We start from the raw sequence: 23997 nt of genomic DNA, 5'->3' as shown, positions 1-23997 counted from the left end.
GCTGAGAAATTATTCCAGTAAATCGTTGATTACAATACTATATTGACCCCAGGTGGCACAACGACTCAACATAAAATGTGTGCATAAAGATACCAAGAATTACAAAAAAATGTTTACATTTATTTGAAAAGTGTTAGCGCGTACACAAAGTCGCGTGGGTTTTAGCTAGAGCTTCCAAATATATTGGAAGTCGCACTATACATCAGGGCACCTCTTTCCATTGATATTGCATTTGAAGTTACAGTTAGTTTGTTCTGGGCTACAGAGTAAACCCCGTCCGATTCACATATATTCGGTACATATTCGCTTATCAAATTAATTGAATTTTGTATTACTTTTTAATAGCCGTCATTTCCTACTCGTTCAACTGAAACAACGATTTAATTGGCCACACCAGAAGAATAATTAAGAACTATTCGATCGTGAATTGTTGTCCAGATCGGTAGATATATATATATATATGTATGTAACTCGGATTCGAGACCTTATTTTCGGTGGCGGAGGGGGGGCATGACAAATAATCGAAACACATTTGATCACCAAGTTTCGCTATTATCCTGTCTCTTAGAACTATTTCTTATTGCTAGCTCTTTGCTAATTGCATTTAACGCAATGGAGTGACGAGAGTTATTAAGCTCCAACAAAAGCAAAACAACACTGACTTATTTACAATATATTAGTACGTTGCGTTTGGGTTTCCGTTTGCTTCCCAAGAGCCCCTCAGTTTAGGTAATTAGAAGCTATGTATACATGGCGGAGACTCTTTTGATTTGATTCTGTTATGTTTCGCATGCAGTGGTGCAGCAGCGCTGCCTGCTCAAGGAGATTCCATAGTTACAACTTAACTAGTTGGTCAAACAAAATAAGAACTAAACAAATATGACTACTTTTTGGTATTGCAAGCACACCTAGCTGTGTGTGTGGGTGTGTGTTTGTGGGTGTTGGTAAGGTTTGTTCTTAGCGTCGTTAGCTCCACGAGAGATCATAGCCCTTCCAGTTGGCATTGGGGGCCAGATGCACGCGTCGCTTGCTGTAGTAAAACGAGACGATGCCGTGATAGGCAGTACGTGGCACCCCGCTCTGCAATCAAAAACAAAACGATTGTTACTACGCGAATGAATATATCATGATGAACTCACCTTGAAGTCATCCATGAGCCCTAGCATCTTGGTTATCCGCTTATATTGCTCCCGCGTGGTGTATTGGATGCGGACTGGTCCCTCGGCGGCTATCAGGTTGCGACGCAGCTCATCGTACGTAACGATGGGATACGTATAGACACTCTGCACAAAGTTCTTATCATAATTATCCTAAAACAGATGCGAATCATTATCAAGTTCAGGCAGGGATACACAAGTGGACAAACCTTTAGCAAATGGCTCATATTGATTTTTGTGAACTGCACAAAGTCCTCGCTGAGCTTAATGTGTTTCAGATACTTATCAAAAAACAGCCCACTGAAAATAAACAAAACAGAACACATATAAATCATTCGTTACGGACCGCTTTCCACAATTGTGGCGCTTATCTCTTACTTTGATACGCCTATTTTCCCGAAAGTGCGAGTTCTAGATATCTCCGGTCGAATGCACACGCGATGTTTTCGCTGGGCCGGATGACGTATCCAATCATCCCAGAAGCTAAATTTGTTTAAAGGCAATTAGCAATTGGATGGTGTCGGTATAATTGGTAGACTCACGATTTGGGCCATTTAACTGAGAGCTCGCCCCACAGCTCTTTGGTGAGCATCCAGCCGAGGCCGGGGAAGAAGTCGGTGCGATAAAGCAGCTCTGGCTTCGACGCGTCCACAACAGCAGCCTTGCCATTGTCATTCCAGGCGGAGACGCACCACAGACTTGGGTCCTGTTTGAGCAGCTTGTGTGTGCCCAGGAAGTACTCAAAGAAATCTGGCGCCACGTTCAAGTCATCCTCTACAATGATGGCGAAGTCGAAACCAACTTTAAAAGTTGTGTTCAGAGCCCAGCCATAGTGTCGGGCTATCTTGTAGTAGCCCTTGAACTTCTTCTCCTTCGGGAGGACTTTGATGTCGCTCTGGTCCGGCTGCTCAATGAGGGTCACCTGATTACCGAAGGAGAGGATAACCTCCTTGGTGTCCTCATCGCCACAGTCCTAAAATAATCAAGAATAACAATGAATAACCGCTTGCTGTACTTATGTTTCCCCCCTTCTCACCTGTGACACAATAATGGGAAATTGCTCCATGCTGGGACGATATTGAACCAGATTATCGATGCACTTCTTGACGGACACCCGATTGCAGGCAAATACCAGTACGGGAAAGACAGGCTCCCCATTGCCGATGTATGTTCTCGTTGGTATCGGCGCCAGGGTTTGCTTTGCCACATGTTGATCCAGCAACTCCCCTGAAATCTCGGCAGCCACTATGCTAATCTGGGGCGTGGAGACCGTCTGGGCTTGCTCATACTTCGCTTTAACCAACTGGAAGAGATTCACGGCCATGTTGTGACTTTTGTGGTTAGCATCTCTCGCCTCGACGTTGAGACGGTACAGCTGATGCGCCTGAGTCCTGCTCAAGTTCACTCCGGTGTTGCGGAGCAGTAGATAGTAGGTGGCGTAGGTCCACGTTATTAGAAATCCAACTATAAGCAGCACTTTGCGTGATCGCATCTTTGGGGGGTTTGGTGGGTGGGCGTTCACTGCACTCCTTGTCTACTCTGGCATTGGCATTCAACTGACGATCGTCACGCGTTTCGCTTTGCCGTTTATCGGTGGAAATGGAATTTGAATTGGAAGCCCTGTATAGCAGCTGTTGTCGTGTTGGTTGAGCCCTCTTGGTGAGCAGCCGTGTCCAAAAAGCGTGTCCAGCATCGGGCATTAGCATCTGGCACTGCGCAAGCTGGCTACATTTACCGTCAGACTCATTGCTGTCGTCGTGGACTGACCGCCAGGCTGGCAAAACAATACCTTTTCGCCAAATCGAATTGCGGAAATTACACGTTGTCAGGTGGTACGAGAACTTTATGCAGCGCTCACTCCAGCTGGTGGACTCCAGTTTCTGGTTGCCTCTGGTGCTTTGTTTAGCTGCTCCTTTCTTCTACAATTGCCAGCTGTAGTATTGTTTGCTGGAAACTGGAAATTACTCGGTTTGCATAGTTTACAAAAACAAAAATAAACTATGCAAACGCCAGTTGTACGCAGTGTGACCGCGGAATTATCGATCAAATATACCGACTGACCCTCGGGAATATACCACAAAATACCAATGCATTTCCAAAATACACTGTAAATATACCGTAAATCTTAAATTATTTGTTTAGATTTTGCTTTTCTATTCAACATTACTAGCTAGTTAAAACTCTCCGTGCTTAAACTATAATTTCATCCAATTTATTGATCATTTCTCCACAAGACTGGCTAGTTTTCACGACTTCCTTTTGTTGGAATGTTTACAAATTAAGTTTAAAACTAAAATGGTCAACCAACAAAAGTAGCATAAAACGTTACGTACGTGAAAATGGATTGCTACGTAGTTGACAAATTGTTGCTTGTCAACCGGTAGGTTTTGTATAGAATGTCCATTGTATACCCTAATTACATCAATTAATTATAAAATATTATTTTCAGAGCTGCTCTCAAACATTAATAATGATAATGATAATAATCGATATCTATAATCTGTTGAATTTCGTTGCGATAAATCTCCAACACGGATTGACTTGTTATTGCATTGATTGGAGCCTGAGGTTTCCTCAATTCGAGGACATCCATCCATCGAATGGTACTAAATGTTGCTTATTCCGTTCCAAATGTTGGGGAACACTGCTGCTCACTTTACGCAACATGCTGCTGGCGTTTCCCGTGCTGCGAAAGAGAAATATCCCTTTAAAAGAGAGAGAAAATTCCCCAAGGAAAAGAGAGAAACTCCTTGAGGGGCATTATTGAATGTACCTTAGAAATGGAATTTAATGGAATTTAAATTTACCATTATAGACAGATATACCGTAAATATACAATGAACTCAAACTTTTCAGAGTTTCGTTTATTTCATTAATTCATTTAGGTTTAGTCGTTATTTAAATTAGCTTAACAGTTACACTTAGGAGACTAGTAGGTGCTTACGAGTTAGACCGAGTTCACGTTTTTCCAAATCTGTTTTTATGTGTGTATATATATTTAAGTGTGTGTGTGTGTGTATTTTTATAAGAATCACTGTTGTCTGTCTGTCTGTCGCCTGCCTGCCATAAGTCGTTGAAAACTTAATTTACCGCATTCATTTAAAGTTAATTACGTTTTGTAAATGGCAGTTACACAAAGTTGTATAGGTGTATATTAGTAGTAGGTAGTACATTAATATTCCTTCCTTCCTTCATTGCCACTCTGCACGCAATTCCAACCTGATTAACATTCCTCGCTCTTCCGCTCGCCAGCCACTTGAGAGATTTACAGCTCGCCCTGTCCGTGTGTGTGTGTGTGTGTGTGTGGGTGTGTTTGTGGGCCAATGGATTTTACATCAGCCGCCAACTCAGGGCGCAGAGAAGCGTCCAGACACAGGCCAGGGACAGACCGGCCGCACTCGAACTAAGATGTCCTAGCTCTCGCTCGTCCACCACAAAGGCGGGCACAGCGCTGGCAGGCGTCTGCTCCACAGAGCTGCCGACAAAGTTGCCGCGACTGTTGCGGGCCAGGCGCTGATTGGCCAGCTTCAACTCCCGCAGTTTCTCCTCCAGCTGCAGGACCTCATCTGTTGAGCAGAATCAAAAACTATTAGCAAGAAGCTCCACAGAGCAATGCAAATCGCACAAACTCACTCTTGTTGACTCCCTCGATGTCGTTGACCTGCAGGAACATGGCCAACGAAATCTCGTAGACCTTATTCGCCGAGCTGATCTCCCGCTTGCGTCTGCCGAAGCCCACTTGGTTGTTGGAGCACTGCGTGCCCAGACACTTGTCCAGGCACACATTCACCGTGGCTCGGAACTGCACGTACGAGGAGTCGGGAAACTTGAAGGCCTTGAACTTGGCGCTCAAAATGTCGCCGTCGATGGTGTTGAAGTTCTCGAACAGATAGGGATCCACAGTGCATCTAGGGGCGAAGGAGAATGTCATGAACGGATGCAGGCATTGTCCGGAAACGGACTTACCCTTTGAAGATCAATGTTTCCGAGGAGGTGTGCGTGTCCGTGACATCCAGATAGTTTACACCCAAGCCATAGACAGGTGCCGAGTCCTCGTCCAAGTTGATTTCCATGGTCAAAGGAGTTCCCTTTGAATGGTTTTTGCATTAAATCAATTATACAATTGCGAGGACTTTTGATTTCTCTGCAACTTACCGACTTGACTGTCAAATCTCTGGTAAACTTCTGGCCATCCTGGCTAACGCCAATGGAGAGACGCGGCTCTGGGGCTCGTTTGGTCAGCGACGTGGTGATCTCCAGATCCCTGCAAAGCAGTCGAATGAGACAGAACTGGTTGAGTTCCCGCGATTGTGATTCAGGGGGTTTCTGTTCGTAATGAGCTGATGCTCGACGCCCAGCCATGGAGACGGACAGGCACGGACTCCCGCCAAAGGTGGTTGTAAATCAACGCCGGGCAATGAAAAACAAACATTGTATTGGATCGGATCGGATCGGTTTGGATGTTGGAGGAGAGGCTGGCTCAGAGACAGAGACTGAGGCCTGGACACGCCCCGCAATTAAATTGACTGTGGAGGTATTAACGCATATGAAGCCGCCGGCATCGATTTGGCGGCTAATTACCTCCTGGCAAGACAGTACGGACAGGGAGCTGAAGGGGAGACCGGGGATAGGTTTGATTTATGGCCCTTTTAGCTTGAAGTTGTACCAATCGCAGCCTGGAACGGCACTGGGCACTGGGCACTGGGCACTGGGCACTGGGCTGAAATGGGGCATTTAATATGCCATAAACTTGTGCATAGATTGCTCATAAAAATATGCATAGATGCTATTTTTTATGAGCAATTAAATTGCAAGGAGACAGCGGCAGCAACAGTGGCAGACGCAGCCGCAGCCGCAGCGGGAGCGGGAGCCCAAAAACTCACTCTGGTTCCTGGAAACCCGCCGGCAGCACATCGCGTTTGACCAGGCCGCGTCCAGAGTTAGAGTTGGAGTTGACGCTGGCGCTGGCGCTGGTCGTGGTACTGGTGGCATTCATCATGACATTATAGACGGGACCACTGGTGGTGGTGATGCATTTGACGCTGACAATCTCCTTGCTGCTGGCCGATTCGATGATGATTTTATGATAGTACACTTTCTTGCCCTAAAAGACAGAATGTGGGAGCTGAGTTAAGGATTGAACTTAACCATGTATCCATGGCTGAGACGCACTGTTAACTGGTTGACCATGCGCGTGACTCCGCACTCGTAGAAGTCGCTGAGGGAAAGACGGAAGACGGCCAGGGAGCCATCGATCTGCGGCTGGCAGCGCTCATCTGGATATCCCTTGAGACCTTCCAGGTAGATCTGTGCTGGGCTCTGGTCCTTCTCTGCGGCCGGCAGGCCAATGTCCACCCTCATCTGATCCTCTGAGCAGTGCACCTTGTGGGAGCCTGAAAGCAGCGAAAATGGAAATCAAATTGTGGCTTTTCTTCCAGCATTCTTCGTATACTAAAAAGTGGGCTAGCATGTCGTCAATGGTCAGAACTGGACTAGGCCTGGAACGGGCAACGCCTTCTCCACCACCACCACCACCATCATCATCATCATCATCATCTTCGTCCAGACGGACGAACGTGTGGACGAACATTGACGAGATGGACCCAGCAGCACTAACACTAAACAATTGCCAAACATAATTGCCATGTGCTGCTATTGGAGCGAGTTTGTGGCAAAAGTCTTTTGTTTTTTTTGCGCCCCTTCTATCGCGCTCTCTCTCTCTCTCTCTCTCTCTTGCAGCTGCTCTTTTTTTTTATTGAGTTGGCTTAATGGACCCGCAGGGCTGCTTTTCGAGGCTGGTGGAAAGCAAAAACCTGGCATTAGGCCCCAGACACACTCACACACTGCTTTGGTTTAGTTCGGTGCGCCTCGGTCGGTCGGTCGGTCGGTTGGTCTCTCGGTCTCTCGGGCTGTGGCATAATTTTCAGACCGAGTACACCAGGCCATCCAGGGGCCGGCAATCAAAATCCTATTACCGTCGAACATGTGTAGGATGCCACAAAATTATCGGCTTAAATGCTCTCTCTCTCTCTCTCTGCCGACGAACCCATTAGCCGGCAAGGATCTGGATCGGTGGATACCAGTGCCGTGCAGGAGGGCAGAGCAGATTACTGCAGACGGCAAAACTAATTTAAATAATTGACTCTAACTACTTAATCTGCGTACTAATGGCACAACGAATCTAACAATTTCACAATTTCAGTGCACAGATCGGAATTTCGCAGCCCTCCCCTCTCTCTCTCTCTCTCTCTCGCAGTCTCTTGGCTTCTCTCGGATTCATGGCCATGCAATGATTCGCTTTTAATTAGCCAACAAAAGAGTGAAATCCGCTGGAAACAATGAGATCGGGGAAAAGCACTGGGCACTGGTAATTAAAAAAAAAGCAATTGCAGTGGCCGTGGCTGTTGCTGTTGGCGCCCCCGGTTCTGGCAGAACGGAAGGGGCGCCGCCTGTGCCTTTTGTGTAATCGGAGTAGCAGCCTCAAGGTGGGCGTAAAGCAAGCGGCGCCTCGAGCAATGAAAATGAGGAAAACCACAAAGCGGGGAATGACTTCCGCCAAGAACAGACGATGGAGGAGGAAGCCACAGATCCGCTCCTGCGTGCCAATAAAACAAAAACAAATGAGAGGGCATTAGGAGTGCATTGAGGATGCCGGAGACGAGGCCCTGAAAAGGCTTGATGGACCTGCCAATTAGGGCAGACATGGAAGAAATCCATTGCACTGAGGGGATAAGAAAAATATACAAGAATCTTATTTCAGGAGAAAAATCTCTCTCTGTAGAAACCAATATACCCCTCATTGTCGATGTCTACTGGGCAGAGAGACGCCCACGAAACGATGACCAAGACTGGGGAATGCCAATGACGATGCCGAAGCAGGACCAGACCGAATGAAGCTGTTTGCCTCCAAATGGTGTGGTCTGTGGTCTGCGACTTGGGTGCGAAATAATTGAATTTTGAGTTGGTGTTCGCTTATTGATTGAATTTTTATTGCCCGCCGCTGATTACAATTTATTTGACACCATTTTTATGGGCCAAGCTCGTGAGAACTGAGAACTGGGAGCGGAGAGCCAGAGAACCAGAGAACCCTAAACCATTGCCACAGCCATGGAGAGCAAAGGTAGGAAGGACCAAAGACAGAACCACTTAACCCACATTTGGTGAGGGGAGCAAGTAAACGGGCTTCTGACGCTCTTCGAATCAGATTGAAAAGCGACTGGAGTGGGCGGCCGAAGTTGGATCGAAGTCAGATTCGGGCATTAGCATTTAACCTGTGAACATGACAAATCAGCAAAACGTGCCACATGCATGAACATGCCTCTGTGTGTCTGTCTCTGTCTTTGCCCCTGTAACAGCTCCTCCTCCTCCGCTTCCCTCCTCCCTCCAGCAGCATGAGTTGTACCGCAATCGTTGCGGCCTGGCATAAATTTCCATTACCAATAAATTTAAAAGAAATTACATTACAAGCAAAATGACCCGTAGCGAAATTCCGTGGAAAAGAACCTCAGAGCAGTGGGGCTATGAAATATCGCGGTGGCAGGGGCAGCCACCAATTCGGTGGGCCATCAACCAGCGATGGACTGTGGACAGGACAGGATTCAGGGGAGGAGTCGGCAGCAGTCTCCTCCTCAGGCTCCTCCTTCATATCACAATCAGCAGCCACGACAATGTTCCACGGCTCTCCTTCAAACAATTTGGCAACAAATGCGCGCGCACAATCAAATGAATGCACAAATCAATAAGACAACAGTTGCCGCTGCTGCAACAGCGACAACAACAACAACAACAACAACAACAACCGACAATTGCAACGTGCAACACCGTTTACAAGCCACGCCAAGCCGCAACAAGTCAGGCCTGGTGAATGTGGTGCAGAGGAGAGGAGGGAGGTGAAAATTCACCTTGGGCCAAAATAACCAAATCATTGCCATGCAAATGGCATCGTTTTGTTGCCTCAGTCATCGCCAGCTTCCCTCTCATTCCATCTCCCTCTGTGTGTTTGTGTGTTTGTGTGTCTACCATCCTCCCTCTGCATCTCTCACTCTTTGCTGCTGGGTGGAAGAAGAGTAGTCGTGAAAGGTGGGAAAGACATCTTCTCCGCCTTCTTCTACCACTCGTTCGGCACTCGGGAAGAGTTCACTCAGCCTCCACCGGTCCTCCTCCTACTGCTCATTGCTCAGCTGGTCTGCACTAAGAGAAATTGTAGTTAGGTCTGTCTGCAGTAGCAACTGAAAGCTAAGTTTCGTGTTGAATAGTTTAAAATATAAATGCCATCGAGCGCAAACTTTCTTTTGCTAATTAATCTACATAGTATCACAAGCTCTCTCTCTCTCTCTCTCTCCCGTTAAAGCTTGCGCTCTGCTTATTTGCGTTTATTTACGTCAGCGCTTGCTTGCATGTGATCTGAGCTTTCGGCTGCTGCTGAAGCTTTCATAATGCAGCTCCTTCATACATGCATATGTTTGTATGTATACATAGATAATTCGCACTGCCATACAGATGACTCCCACTGCCGTTTATATATGTAAGTAAATTGTGAATAATTTTCGTCTAATTTCTCTTGATGTACTCTTGCAGCCACAAGCAGTGTGGCAACAATTGTTTCATGAGTTGTGTGTGTGTTTGTGTTTGTGTTTGTGTGTGGCAACTCCAAATGCATCTCCATGTTGTGTCTGGGACTGCAAGTGCAACTGCAATTGCAATGGCAATTGCCGTGGCCATGGCCGTGGCTAGATTATGCAATTGTCTGACTCAATGTCTCCCGGACTCTGTCTCCTGGTCTCTGTGTGGGATTCCAGTCACGTTTCTGGCTGCGGCTTCGACTTCGGCTGCTGGTGGCATCGGCACCACCAACTAGAACTAGGTACATCTGGGCGATCAGCAAACTACTCGTATTTTCGGTATACTCTGTGGATCAACAGCTGGGAAGTGTTAGGCCTGGAGGCGTCCATCTACTCTTCCCACTAAACGGTAAACGGGGAGACAGATCCTCACTCACGTGGGGGAGGGGGGTGCTACGGCAGCAGCAGGGGGGTTTAATCCATTTGTGACTTTCACATTTATGACAAGACTTCGACTGATAGCAAATAACCTCTGTGCGAGTATAATTCGTTGTGCCTGCGGGTCCCCTCCGTCTCTTATCGAGTGAAATTGCCTGGCCAGGCCAGACCTGGCTTGGGCCACTAACTTGACACACACGACGCACGATTATCATCAATCTTGGGGGCTGGGGCACAGGAAATACTGGTAATTTTCCTAGGCCCCACCGCTATGGTGGGGCCCCATCATCCTTTTCAATGACCAATTACACTTAACGGCCATGCATACAAAATAAATTAGAAAACCTCAACTGCAGATGGGAATGGTACATGGCTGCAAACGGGGCAGGCAGGAGGTGCACGAACAGGAGGTGGAGGTCAGCGCCACTTGGAGTCGCTGTGGGTGTTGCCACGGCCTAATGGATAATGGCTCCACCAATATGCTAAGCAGTGTCAATGTGTCAATGTTGCCGCATAAATCCATCAAAGTGCGAACACAACAGTGGGATAGAAAGACAGAGAGAGAGAGAGAGAGAGAGAGCGATCAGGTGGAGAACTAAACCCGTTTTGGGACCACAAACTGGCTACAAATGTGATAATTGTAAAGCATTTAGTTGGGGATATTAGAGATCCATTCCCACTCCCTCTCCAGCTACTGCCCAGCCACCAGGAACACCACCAACCTCAAGTGATCTGCACGCCCTGGTTGGTATCTGGCGGCGGCGGCATCTTCGTGCCGCTTTCAGTCTGCAGTGTGTACACAGTGGCTGTCAATTGTATATGCTGCCAGCGCAAATTGCCATTTCGTTCTCGCTTCAGCCTGCTGCTTCCACTGCCTGCCTCTACTTCTCTCGCATCATTATCGGCAAACAACTTTTTGTTTGTTAATTGTTTCAAATGACGCAATTTCTAGCTGCCATTTATAGAATTCTGATTCCGTCAGCTGATTGCGTCAGCAGTCTTTGGCCAAGAGTCTCAGTCTAAGTCGCTGTCCAGTGCCAGCATCCATCCCCACATGTTGCCAATGTGAATGCCCTGCTCCATGGCCATGCCACTGCCACTGCCACAGCCATTGCTCCAGCCGAGAATCGGAGTCATCAACTCAACACTCGATGCAGTAGCCGGAAATTATGTGCTACGCCTGGCGGCCAATCAATAACACTGCATTAAGGCCAAATACTGAGCCAATAAATTGTGGCATTTACCCATCGACCCCCCGCCTCTTCTCTGCTGCTGCGGCCAACGCCTGACAAACTGATAAAAAGGCGGTCAAGAGAGGATCAGTTCAGTGAAAGATCTTTCTTGGACAGTTCCACAAAGTGCAGATTGTGTCATGGAGCTGTCGCTGTCCCTTTAACACAAATGGATTTTGGATAATTTCAATCACTGATATCTCGTTTTAGTCACAGCATTTCAATTAATTTCAATTATAATTGGAGAGACAGATTCTAGAAAGAGTTATTCCCATTCCCCATGCTTCCTCCAGCAATTATTAAATTTGACACACGATCAATTGGGCGAACAAACTGGCTTTGCCGCAGAGCTGCGGCGAGCTGCCATCACATTTGGCCATATTTAAAACATGGGATGCAAAATGCTGCTCCTCCCTCGTCGCTTCAAGATAGTTTCGTCAGCAGCTGGGGAACGGTAAATCTGCGGCCAGGCAAGCCAAGCAATGCTAAGCCAAGAAGAGGCAACAACTTTGTCCGGCGTGAACATTATGCGCAGCTGGCTAATTAAATTACACAACAGTTTGGACATGAGTGCCGGCCAAAGTGAGAGCAGGAGGGAAACGTTGGCAGATGAACAGTAAACCTGGCCAAAAGAACGGATGCAACACAACACAACTGTGTGGCATGCCTCCTCTCTCGCCAACTCATACGATGCCCATGACTTTGACTTTGACTCAGAGCTGTGACTGCGAAGGCGACTGCCACTGCAGACTGCAGACTGCAGACGGGTAGGCTTAATGCTCAAGCGGCGTCAACAGATGTAAATGTAAATGTTGCATGCACAAAAAGCTGCACCAAGCTGAGGCATGAGGCATGAGGCATGACTAGGCTGGGACTGCCACCTGACTGTTTGCTGTTTCGTTTTCTCTTGTGATGCACTTCTTTTCTTCTGCTTTTTTTGGGGTGCAGTACAATTTATTAACTGCCAAGGTGAGAGGCAGCGAACAGAGTGATCAAACGGGGATGGGGGAGGGCATAGTCGATACTTCCGCAGTGCCCATAAAGTCAATGAGTGTTTCCACTTGTTCGGTCTGGTTTTAGCAGCTTATACGCTGGATACAGTGATGGATTGGAAATAGCTTCACATATACATTTCATGGCTTTTGCTCTTCACGTAAACAGTGGATAAAGCCAACCAATTAGCTCTTTACCGAAGGTCTTGTTACACGATCTACGATCGTTCGTTGGTCCTTGTTTAGACAGACTTGATGACAAATGCGTGACGTAACTGTAAACCTACTCGTGTTTTGGTTATGTGGCGCTGGCTCTGCCTCTGGGTTCCCTTTCATCTCCCTTGACAATTTGTCGCAATTTCTGCGTCACGTCCATTGTTCATTCACTTCACTCGAGCGCGCTCTCTCTGTCTCTCTCTCTCAGTCAGTCAGTCACTCAGTCAGTCCATTCGCTTATTTACACATTTTTCAGCACGGCGGCGTTTCAGCACTTGCTAAATTGTTGGTTTCCGCCTTTTAGCTGGCACGCTGCATCTCTCCTGGTCCCTCGTGTTGGTAGGAACAATGCAACAAAAAAACACGGAAATAAAACCAACTTTTGACAGCCGAAGTGTTCAACACCCTTCCAGGTTGAGGGATGCTATTACAAATATGTTTTTGGCACATTCTTAGAGAAAGTCGAAAGGAAATGGAAGTTTGCCATTAGTCTTAGATTATTTATTAATATTATTAAATTTCGAATTAATTTCAAGCCTTTTGCTTAATATTATCATACCCTTACTGTGTAAGGGTATGGCAGCGCAATGAGCAGAGCAAAAGCGGCAGCATTTACCGCTAAGAAGTTTCGAGTGAAAGCGAATTCTGCATTGTGCTCGCCCTATTGAGTCATTTGCCTCGGACGAGAATGCGTTTACAGTAACTACGAGGGGCGTACATACATACACATGCATACCATGTTGAAGAGCTTTGAGAGAGGAGCTCTGTTTGGGGGGCAAAGGCTCCCCACATGCCTAACTGTACACAGAAGACAAATTAATAAGAAAATACTTAGGAGAAAATACTCTAGTCGTAATCATACGAATTAATTCAATTGGCAGCACGAGAAAGTGTTGTTCTTGCGGCGTTCTCGGCTGTTGACTCTGTTGGATTTTTCTTCTACCGTTTTTACCATATTAAGCCCATGAAATAAACGAGAAGCATTCGCTGGAAGAAGTTTTCTCCGCTCGATGTGGCGGCATATAATTGCGTTTTCTTTTTATGTAACGTCCAAATGGCCGCGACTGGCCGTTGCTGTATTGTTAGCATGGCCCGATGGATGCCTTTTTACGCTTAATTGGCCATAAAAGTTGGTGTTGCTTTGTTGGCCACAAATGAGAATTTCATTGCCTCCATGCGATGGCGCGAATGCTGCGAATCTCATTTATCAAATGGCTTCTCTTTGATTCGAATCTGACACATTTCCTTTGGGCCCATGACACACAAAAATGTTGTGTGCTTGGGTTTCCAGCATCGGGTCATTAATCAAATGATTATTGGGAAGGGGTCTTGACCAAAGAGGTTCGGACACCTTTTGAACCCTTAACCCAATTGCTAATTGTGGCCCTCGCAGTCGCAGTCGCAGTCTCAATACCCTGTCCCAGTCGACTCTCACAATTATCGATAGGGTCAGCCCATAAATCTCATCCGGGGTTAGTCTAATCAACTGAAGCGCCTCTCGGAACCGCCAAAGGTGTCCCGCCCGATCATCCGCAGAAGAAGCGAAATGGAAATATTCTATAGACACACACACACACAGCAGCGGCCAAATGAATAGTAAATGCTGCCTTTATGGTAGACTTTACAGCTACAAGAAAAAACGTATCTAAGGCCAGCCTTTCCTTTGTAAATAATCTCTTGCAGATGTAGAATTTTTCGCGTGGAAACGCTGCTATTATTTTGACCGCAGCTGTGTGTCTATTGTGGAAAACGTACTCGTACTCGTATTCGTATATGGGACATGGCCTGCTGTGAAGCTTTGGCCTGCAACCAACTGACCAAGTGACCGCCAGCCAAAATTACAACAACTGGGAAATTTATTGCATCGAAGCCCTGGCTTCGGCGATGGGGAGGGGAGACTCTAGGGGAGGCAGGGCAGTGGGCATTCGCCTTGCCATATGAAAGCGGTAATATTTTATTTTGCATTGAATTAGCGGGCCAGCCGCCAAGAGCCTTAATGCCCAAAAACGTTACCCGTGGGCGTTGTCTTGGCCACATTTGGGCATTGGGCATTAGCCACAGACAAGACAGACAAGACAGACAGAGAGAGAGAGAGAGAGAGAGAGAGAGAGAGAGAGAGAGAGAGAGGGGTAGCCACGCGAGTGTCGTGTTCTGGCCCACACCTGCAATTGACATTATTATTTTGCAGTGTGTGTCTGTGGATTGCGTGCACCAAAGGGTAGAGCGGCACGGCGGCACACAGAGAGGCTGTTGCAGCTTGATTTATAATTGTCCAACTGGGTTTTTGGGTAGGCATTCCATTCTACGCATCTTGATAAGTGCGTAGTTTATGGCCATGGCTCGGACCAGGGGACGGGTTAACTTGCATCTCGGCACGGTCATCGCTTGTCCCGGCACAAACTTGTTGAAAGGCGGCGGGCCGTGGAGTACTGAGTACTCCATTCGTATTTGTGGTCGGTCGGTCGTGTATCGCATGCCTGGCCATCTGGCCACGTTAATAACCGTTTTGGACATGCCAAGCGGCATTATTAACAGCATTTTCTTCTCCTTTTATTTATCTATCTCTCCTCCATGGCTCTTCTCTATTTTTCGTTTGTCTGCGGCGCTTTTAATTGCCACCGCAAAGAGAGGCAGAGAGAGAAAGAAGAGTCTGGGCGACATTTTAATTGAAATTCTACAGAAATAGCAACACTCTGCTACAAGACAAGGAAAATAATCTAAGAGAAGCATCTACCGAATGAGGGGAAAACAACGCTTAAAACTAAAGTAAATTTTCCCGAAATTTTAATTTCTTTCTCTGGTGAAAACACTTTCTAGATTGACGTGAAATTTGTTTGGAATATGAGCCGAAAATAATTATAAACAAAAATTACAGAAATTACAGAACAAACAAAACTATGACTTGTCAAGTTTGTAGTTTGTCCAAATTAAAACACTAACATTAGGGGGTATTCATTTCCATTGTTTTCCCAAAGTTCAACTACCAAAACCAACACCCCTTGATATTTTTATATAAGACTTATATTTAATTGGAAGAGAAACAATGAATCTTCAACCCGGTTGCGTGGTGTAACCGCAAGAGTGCATTATGCGTCATCATCTACTGTGCTCGCTGCAATTCAATCCCATACAATCGCATGCAATCCAATCCAAATCCAATTTGCCCTTGAAGAAAAGCGAAACCATTCCAGGAATGGAATGCAGAATCGCTTGCTTCCTGGATTCCCGATCACAAAAGGCAGACAGGGGCTTGGGGAGGGAGTGTAAAATTGCTTGATTTGACCGCCGGCCAACTGTCTTCTCCCGTGTTGCTTCCTGGTGGGTTGGATGCCAGAGCTTTATACGCTTCTCTTCTTTTTTGTGGATATGCATCTCTGGGCATTTCTTTTCAATTACCAAAGCAGCCACTCCCTTCTCCTTCTCCTTCTCCTTCTCCTTCTCCTTCTCCTTCTCCTTCTCCTTCCCCTCCTACTCCTCACTCTCAACCTTCCCCTGTTCTCTATGTAATTTGGACTTCAAACGCATTCACGTGCTCTCCTGTCCGCTGCTGTGCTCTGCTCTCTTTGATAAGCAGCTGCGGGCAACAGTGCAACGTGAGGGAGGAGCAAGCACATCAAATGAGTCGGGACACGAACTGGCTGACTGGCTCTCCTTCCTCGTTAGTTAGTGCCAACACTGGCAATTCTCCAACAACTCAAAAATCCAGTTCAATTCGATGTGTGCTGCGCTGTGCTGATTCTCGGGGCTCAGGCTGCTTCGAATTGCAATAAATTAATTAACAACCATTTTTCGTTGATTTTATCGCCCAGAAATGCTGCTCCTCCACGCCTTGATGCGCTCTGCCTGCTATTAAAAATGGAATCTGGGATAATTAAACGTCAACACTTTTAATCAGAGCAAGCGAAAAGATGTACATAAAAAGACTGACAGAATAAACAGCCCGAACACATGACATTCGAGAGTCGCTTCTCTTTTCTGCTCTTCTCCTTCCCCCCTTCTCTCTTTTTAATAGCCTTTGTTATTATTGTCATTAAAAGTCAAAGCACACACACAACAACTACAACAACATCAACAGCCACTTTAAGCTCGCTCTCTCTCTCCCCTAAAGCTCGTGTTTGTTTTTGTTTTTGTTTTTGCAATGTCATTGACTTTGGTGCGTGTGGCGTGTGCAAATTGTGCTGGGAATTCATCTTAAAGCCATTCATCCCACAGACCAGATCCGATCCGATCCCCGCACACGCACTTGCTTGGAAATCCATTAATGTATGTAAATATGCTCTGCATTAGCAGGAGAAAGAGAAGAAGGAGAGAAAGAGCTTTAACCGAAATCTATTCAACGGCACAAAAATGAATTGAAATGGAACTTGACTAAACATTTATTCGAACTATTACAGTAATTCTTATGGGGTGGTCTTATGGGCACTGCTGTCCTCCTGTCTGCCATGTTTTCGTACAATCGATTCAAAAAACAGCAACAGAAACAGCCACATGCCCCATCTGCTTCCCCGAGTGGGACAACAAATAAATATGATATATTGGCCACATGCAGTTAGACATGCAATTTATCAAGCGCAGTGGCAGAGGAGGATTGGGGGAATGGGGGTGCAGTAGAACGCTCCCCGCCGTTGCGGGTCAGAGCGTCTAATAGATTAAATAAATTTTGCATAAATTATGCAATTGTGGCAGCCATATTTCTTGCTTCCAACCCGCCCAAGGGGCCCAGGCCAGGCCAGGCCGGCTGGTGGCTTACGCACCATCTCCACCTACTTGCTCTACGCTTTCCGCTTTCCTCTACGCCTTATTAACTTCCATGTGGAGTTGATCCTGTTCTGGCACCAGTGCTGCTGCTCCGTTACCTGCCGTTGCTGTCGGCTGCGTTTGAAACGCTCGCTCTACGCAGCGTCTTGCATTCGCGTATTCGGTAATTAAAAACCCAACGCGAGCCGCTTGGGGACTTTGACTCCAACTCCGACTCGGACATAGAGTTGACTCTAACGGTAAGCAGGTCTCGCTCTCCGCGAGAGCGCCCACCAGGATTAGCTACAGGTTTTACCACACCACCCCAGGCGACTCCCTCTGCGGCTGCAACTGCGGCTGCTGTCGCACAATTTACATAATATTTGCTCTAGATTCCATCTTGTCCCCTCGGGCCGCTTTCACACGCATAAACCAAGTTGCGCCGGGGCCAAGATCTCTGCCCAGATCCATCGCCTCTTATCAGGCCTCATAAATATGTTCTCTCGGTCGTGCCTTTGGGCGCCCGACGCTTGACAATTTCTTTCAAATACAATTTTTCTTCTGCAACAGAAATGAGAGCGGAAATTAATGGTCGGGGAGAAGGCAGCGGCGTGGGGAATTATTGGTATGCAAAAAGCATGGAAAGTGGATTGCAGATTGAAGAGAATCTTGACTAGATTGGAGCTCGCTCGATCAAGTGGAGCTTTATCATTTTTTTCGCTATGAAGATTAATGGAATAGATTGAATATAGATGGATTGAATTCCATAAAAGTTCTATGAAATTCTGAGATGTTTGCTATTTCTCTCTCTCTCTCTCTGTTCATTTTGGACTTCGGAGATTGGGCAACTTGTTTGTGGTTTAAAAATGGGAAAGAATAGATTGAAACTCAATCAAAACTTCATTTAGATTATCCCATAACTCTCTCCCTCTGGCTATCTTTAAGGCATGTTCGTTCTACAGGTATTTATCATGGAGTTCCCATAAAATTATTCAGTTTCGCCTTCTTGGCAAGCTTGTCCACACGGAGAACATGCAAATTTCACAGTAGTTGCAGTTGCAGTTGTTGTGGTTGATTTTGCTGTTGCTGTTGCCACATCTTGGCCTAATACAATTAGTCTTGTGTAATACGCATGCCTTATGCTTGGGTTGCTTCGAGCCGGTGCCAGAGCCGATGCCGATGCCGGTGCCGGTGCCGCTGCTGGAGGAGTGCCGTGCCAAACCCGTTAGTGGTCGAGAGTACATATACAGTTAGCCACTGCTTGCTGGCCCCCTCTCACGCTCTTTCACCGCTACGGTCCCCGGTCCCCTCCCCTTACGCAATTCGCGCCACACGCCGCACATGTGTTTTGGAGTCGCCACCGATTGAAATTGCCTTGGGACGAACGCGCGAATTGATTGTACAGTGGCCAAAGGAAAAGTTGAAAGCCGAAAGCCTTTTAGGCCGCCTCTACTCTCTCCCGCGCTCCCTCTATCTCTCCTTAGCTCCGATTTCGACTACCAACTTGTTGCCAAAATGGTCAGCGCATAACGGTAAAAGCCATTCGATGCAGTGTTGCCCCAAAGCTGCCAAGTCCCTCCCCTGTCTGTCTGCTCCCACAGCTACCAGCGTCTGGGTCCAAACCTGAACTAATTAAAGCGACAAAATCGAAGACAAAGCCAACAAAGACTTGGCCATATCCATATCGATATCCAAGCCAAAGCTAAAGCCAATGCCCAAGCCACAGCCACAGCCACAGCAAGTGAAGTTGTCTTTGTCTGATCGAGAGGGCAATCGGATTATTATTATTATTCAATAAAAGATGTGCCGGCGCACAAGAGATGGCCAGGGCACACTTGATGACAAATGCCTGGGCGGCCAACAAAGGGCAGCCCAAACTAAGAGTACCTGGGCAGGGCCACTGCCTCCGGGCTGGTCCGTTGCAGGTCCAGACCTTGCCCTTTAAGCAAGCCGCCGCCTGCCTGCCTGCCTCTCTATTCGATTTGCTCGTTTTGCTATCGCGGGCTTTTAATCTGCCCATTGCCGCGCGCGGAGCCAGGCAGAGGCAGAGAGGACTAGCTCCTCCTCTCTTCCACGCTACAATGTATCGCGTAGGGCAAGGCAAGGGCAGCAAGCAGGCATTGTTGCAGCCACAATCGACCTTAACCCTTGCTAACCTTACGGAAATGGCAACAAAAAAAAGTGATTCTTTCGTATTCATTGACATTTCCTGATTTCCATGATGTAAGAGATACAAAAGAAGTTCCCTAATCTTCTGTCTGGTTTAACTAATGGGTTAAGAGTTCAGCGGAAGAGGATAAAAGGCAAAAGAGGAAACAGAATTCAGCAGCAGAAAGCACAAACTTAACCCAGGAGTCAAGGAGGATCCATTCATTCCTGTGTTGATTTGTAGACCCAGCAGTTCAGTGAAAGGTGTTTAAACTTGAAAGGATATGCACTTGCATATCCATTGAAATTCCTGTAAAAACATTCCCACACATCGATCAAAGACTCGTACGTACGGATGAGGACCAAACGTGTTCGCCCATCGCATCATTTCTCTGGGTCAGGCACTCGAACATTGAGTGCCATTAATGGGTTAAGAGTTCAGCGGGAGTGGATTGGCAGGGGCAGGGACAGGGCAGGGTATGCGTCAGGAGCATCCACATGTAGCCGACACGAGTCTGCACCGAAGAGGCAGCGGCTCGATTTTATTAGCTTAGCAAAAGGCTTTGATTGTTCTTGTTCCTCTCGTTGCTTGTTGCCTGTTGCCTGCTGCCGTTGCTGTTGTGGCAGCTATGGGGCTGTTATGGCCTGTTGCGCTTGTCTAGACGGGCAATTTTTCACACACACACACACAGACAGCCAAACACACAAACACACACAGGTATAGCCATTGGGGAGCTGGACTTGCTCTAAAATTGGCATTTTTCGCACACATAAGGCAAAAATGTAAAGCGAAGTCAAGTCTCTCTTGGCCAGAGCCAAAGCCAAAGCCACAGCCACAGCCACAGCTAGAGCAGGAGCCTCAGCCACAGCCGATGCTGAAGCGGTTTATTTGCCTTGTGTGGCATCAGCTTCATCATCATCATCATGGTCATCGTCTTGGTCTTGGTCTTGGTTCTTCCTCCCAACGCTCTGACTCTGACTCTGACTCTGAGCCTAAGCCCGCTGGCATAATGTGGCGGAGCTTGGACATGGACATGGACATAGATGTGGTGTCTTGAAGTCTTGGTCTTGGTCTCGGTCTGGTTCTGGTTCTGGGTCTCGAGACTTTGCCAATTTCTTTATTACGAGCATTTCGTTTGTTGTGTTGTCCTTCTTGGCCGCTGGGGCAGAGACTCTCCCCTGTGGCTAGCTCTCTGTTGCCTGTCACAGATCCGCTGATCATTATTGTTCCATCCACGTTGTCGCGAACCACCCTCGACTGCGCCTCCTTCGATCCCATCCTATCCCATCCCATCCCATCCCATTCCATTCCATTCCATCACAATGCAATGTCAATGTTTTGTCTTAATGCGACAATGCTCGATCTCTGCCTCTTGTGTTTCTCTCTCTCTTCTCATGTTATTTAAATGGAGAGAGGGCGGCAGTGGAAGCGACAACGGCGGATGGGAAGATTTACAGCCTCTGCGATAGACGACAATTTATTATATCTATATGGCCAGTTCTTCAGTCATACATTCGTTCTGGCCATAAATTAAATGATCTTGATGTGGCAGCGGTCTGCAGGTGGAGAACGAGGAGGCTCCGCAAGGTCGCGTGTTGGCGCTTCTCAGCCGGCAATTAAACGAGTTAATCACAGTTTAATGATTTGTCAGTTTTGTTGCATAAGGGGGCGGCGGACGTCTGCCTGGCGGGGAAGGTCATCATCCCATCATTGTGTGCACTGGACTGTGGAGGCTGCCGTTGCCGATCGCGGCAGAGATGACATCATCATCAAATGTCGCTTCTCCTCGATTCGAGTATCCGATCCCCATCTCCAGTCAAATGGCAGAGATTCAGTGTAGAAATACGAGAGAACTTTACAGACTTTCATACAAAAATCGAAGAGTTTTCAGTGCACAAGCCAAAGACTTTTACTTTTCCTAATGCAAGAGACCCCCAGACAAACAAAAGTTTCGCTTTAGTTAGTCAGACACGCCCCCGTTGCCTCCTACACTCCCACTCCCCTCCTCATCCGCGCCGATTCAACAGTTGGCAAAGATATAATTTGGCTTTCAGCTTCGTCTGCTGCTGCTGTAGCTGCTGCTGCTGCTGCCTCCTTCTGGTGCCGCTCTTGTCTCGCTTCGGAGGAGAGCGAACGGAGTTCTCCCGTAAATTATAGCCTCGTCTTCAGCTTTTTCTATATATATTTGTTACTGTATGTGTGTATGTACTGCCAGATATGGAGATGCACACACATATATAATATATTGTATCTGTTTTATGTATTTTTAGGCTGCATCTTAATTCCCCGAGACCAGTTCGCCTACACGTCGGCGGCGTCCGAGTCGAGTCGAGTCGAGTCGAGTCGTCGAGTGTCGCCTGATTCGGCTTTATTTCGCTTTTATTTCTTTATTTTTCTCGCGTAACTTTTTTTTGCACTTGCCAGAGGGAGAGGAGGCGACTGAAGGGAGGAGAGAGGGCGGTTAATTCTCCTTTCCTTTTTGATTGCCTTTTAATAAGGCCCAGCCGATACTCGATCGTTTCTACCTTGTGGGGGTTTTATACATATACTTTTAGCTTTATTTTCATTTATCGCCTTTTTTTCATAATTCTCTTTTCGATATTATCTCGTTGCCTTGAATGTTGAACGTGTCATGTTCCAGGCCCCCACCCAAAACCCCTCCACCTCCTTCACCAGGTGTGTTTGTGTAGGTGTCTTGCTGTTTCTTTTGTTTTTTTGCCGCGCCGCGGCGCGCTGCGCTCGTTGCTTCGTTTGTTTAGCTGTAAGACAGCAGGGCCACGGCTACCAGTTCCAGTGCCAGGTTCTCAGCTAATGACTAATGTGCCAGGGCATACATATGCGGAGAATATGCCGTGCATGGCCATCCATCCCAATCCCAGACCCAGTCCCTCTGGCTGTCGGTGAGTGAATCATGACAGGGCCACACACACTTGAGCACCAAGTTCGTTGCCTCAGTCTTTCGTCAAAGAAAAAAATTAAAAAGCTTTGGCTGGGACGCAGCAATGACCGTCGCCCGCCCGCATCACTCGCCCACTTAACGATCGTTAAATTTGGCCATCAGCTGAAATGGCCACAAATTTGTACTCTACACGACTGAAAACGAGGTCACCTTAGCGCGGATTTGGTGTGGCCATAACACACAAATATTTTCCGTCATGACATCATGATGCGATGCTGCTGGCAGAGAGCGTTGGGGGCGGAGCTTGCAAAGCTTTCAGCTTGCACTTGGAGCTTAATATACGGCGTTGCTTACCTTTACCCTGGGCTAATCCGCAGCAGAGGGCCGTCAGCCACAGAGTACGCCACATTTGCATTGAGCGATGAGGCATTTCCCAAAAATTTCGAATCTAGTTAGTCGGAAAACGGAAAGACAAACGGCATATTATTTATTATGAGCATTTTAAACAAACGGCACTTGCTCCACAGCTAACGGCGGTGGCGTCGGGCCACTGAATTTCATTTGAATTCTTCATTGGCCTTATTGTCGTTTTCACAAGCACAAAACACACTCGCACACACACACACACAAACAAACTTGGCGGCGCACAGACGGCAAAATATTATGAAACAAAGCCAGAAGAGAATGCCCAAGAGGCAGCAAAGTGGCGGCCGAATGGAGTCCGTCCAATACTCAACAAATCAAAAACCAAATGACAACGGCAAATAAAAAACGAAACGCGAACACACACAACAGACAACACGACTGGACGGGTGCCTTACATGCTGAGTGGAAGACCACGAGACGGAGAACGAACACGTCTAAGCTGTTTGCTGGTCGCCAGGTAACAAACTCAGGTGAAGCCGCTTCAGCCACGAGCGAGCCACAAGCGATCGCGAGCACCAGAGAGAGCCCACAAAGAGGGGAAAAAAAGAGTCACGAAAGAGAGAAATTCGCTGTAGGATTCCCCTACAGTGCACTGCATTGTTAAAGTTAGCCAGTTAAACCAGTCCAAAAGCTGAGAGTCGTAGCAGAACGGGCCGACACTCTACTGTCCTGTACTCAGGATCGCTCGACTATAACGTGATTTGGTCACGATACCAGTCACTCCACTGGGACTTCTGCGCATCTCAGCCAGCAGAGAAGCTTTTTCATGCAAAAGTTTTCAAAAGAGAGTAACAGTAGCTTACCTTGCTGTTGGAGAATTGGATTGTAGCTCTGCTCTCGATTCGTTCTCCCTATTGCTCTCTCCCGATGTCAGGCAGAATTGAGAGATAACAATCAGCCGGCTCGTTTGTCTCATGACGGAGATGAGAAATTGTGGGAGCATTTTTGCTACAAGCAATTATGCAATCTTGTCGTTGTGGTTGCCGTTTCTGCTGCTGCCACTGTTGCAGCGGCCTATTGTTGGCCAAACAAACATTTATGTAATTGTGTTTGCTATCAGCACGAATGGCAGATTCTCACCGATGTCAGCAAGTGCCCTGCGGAGTGGGCTGTGATATACATATGTAAGTATCAGTTCAAAATCAGTTTAATGTAACACATGGATAAACGCTGAAACTTACGGTACTTGC

The 23997-nt window shown here is 47.1% G+C and overlaps 2 protein-coding genes across 5 annotated transcripts; both read right to left on the bottom strand.

The window, feature by feature from the left end:
• Window positions 1-319: 319 nt before the first annotated feature.
• LOC117578844 (alpha-1,3-mannosyl-glycoprotein 2-beta-N-acetylglucosaminyltransferase) lies at window positions 320-18243 on the bottom strand. 2 transcript variants are annotated; one of them, XM_034264640.1, is made up of 7 exons: window positions 18233-18243; window positions 2194-2998; window positions 1700-2130; window positions 1536-1640; window positions 1367-1457; window positions 1140-1310; window positions 320-1080 (listed from the first exon to the last, which is right to left on the bottom strand). In XM_034264640.1, exons 2-7 carry the CDS (start codon window positions 2647-2649, stop codon window positions 967-969), a joined length of 1368 nt encoding a protein of 455 aa, XP_034120531.1. In that variant the 5' UTR covers window positions 2650-2998; window positions 18233-18243; the 3' UTR covers window positions 320-966. The 2 variants fall into 2 exon arrangements, with proteins under 2 accessions (XP_034120531.1, XP_034120523.1); XM_034264632.1 differs by lacking the exon at window positions 18233-18243 and having other exon boundaries at window positions 2194-3164.
• On the bottom strand, window positions 3991-23303 carry LOC117578859. 3 transcript variants are annotated; one of them, XM_034264652.1, is made up of 8 exons: window positions 23203-23303; window positions 22736-22829; window positions 6330-6550; window positions 6041-6261; window positions 5313-5421; window positions 5124-5245; window positions 4791-5065; window positions 3991-4723 (listed from the first exon to the last, which is right to left on the bottom strand). In XM_034264652.1, exons 2-8 carry the CDS (start codon window positions 22809-22811, stop codon window positions 4488-4490), a joined length of 1260 nt encoding a protein of 419 aa, XP_034120543.1. In that variant the 5' UTR covers window positions 22812-22829; window positions 23203-23303; the 3' UTR covers window positions 3991-4487. The 3 variants fall into 3 exon arrangements, with proteins under 3 accessions (XP_034120543.1, XP_034120559.1, XP_034120551.1); XM_034264668.1 differs by lacking the exon at window positions 23203-23303 and adding an exon at window positions 23000-23127 and having other exon boundaries at window positions 4488-4723; XM_034264660.1 differs by lacking the exon at window positions 23203-23303 and adding an exon at window positions 23004-23127 and having other exon boundaries at window positions 4488-4723.
• Between the last annotated feature and the right edge of the window lie 694 nt (window positions 23304-23997).

Source organism: Drosophila guanche, unplaced genomic scaffold (genome assembly GCF_900245975.1).
Source record: "Drosophila guanche unplaced genomic scaffold, DGUA_6, whole genome shotgun sequence".
NCBI lineage: Eukaryota > Metazoa > Arthropoda > Insecta > Diptera > Drosophilidae > Drosophila > Drosophila guanche.
Note: the sequence above shows the minus strand (reverse complement) of the source record. Positions and strands in the feature narration are given on the sequence as shown.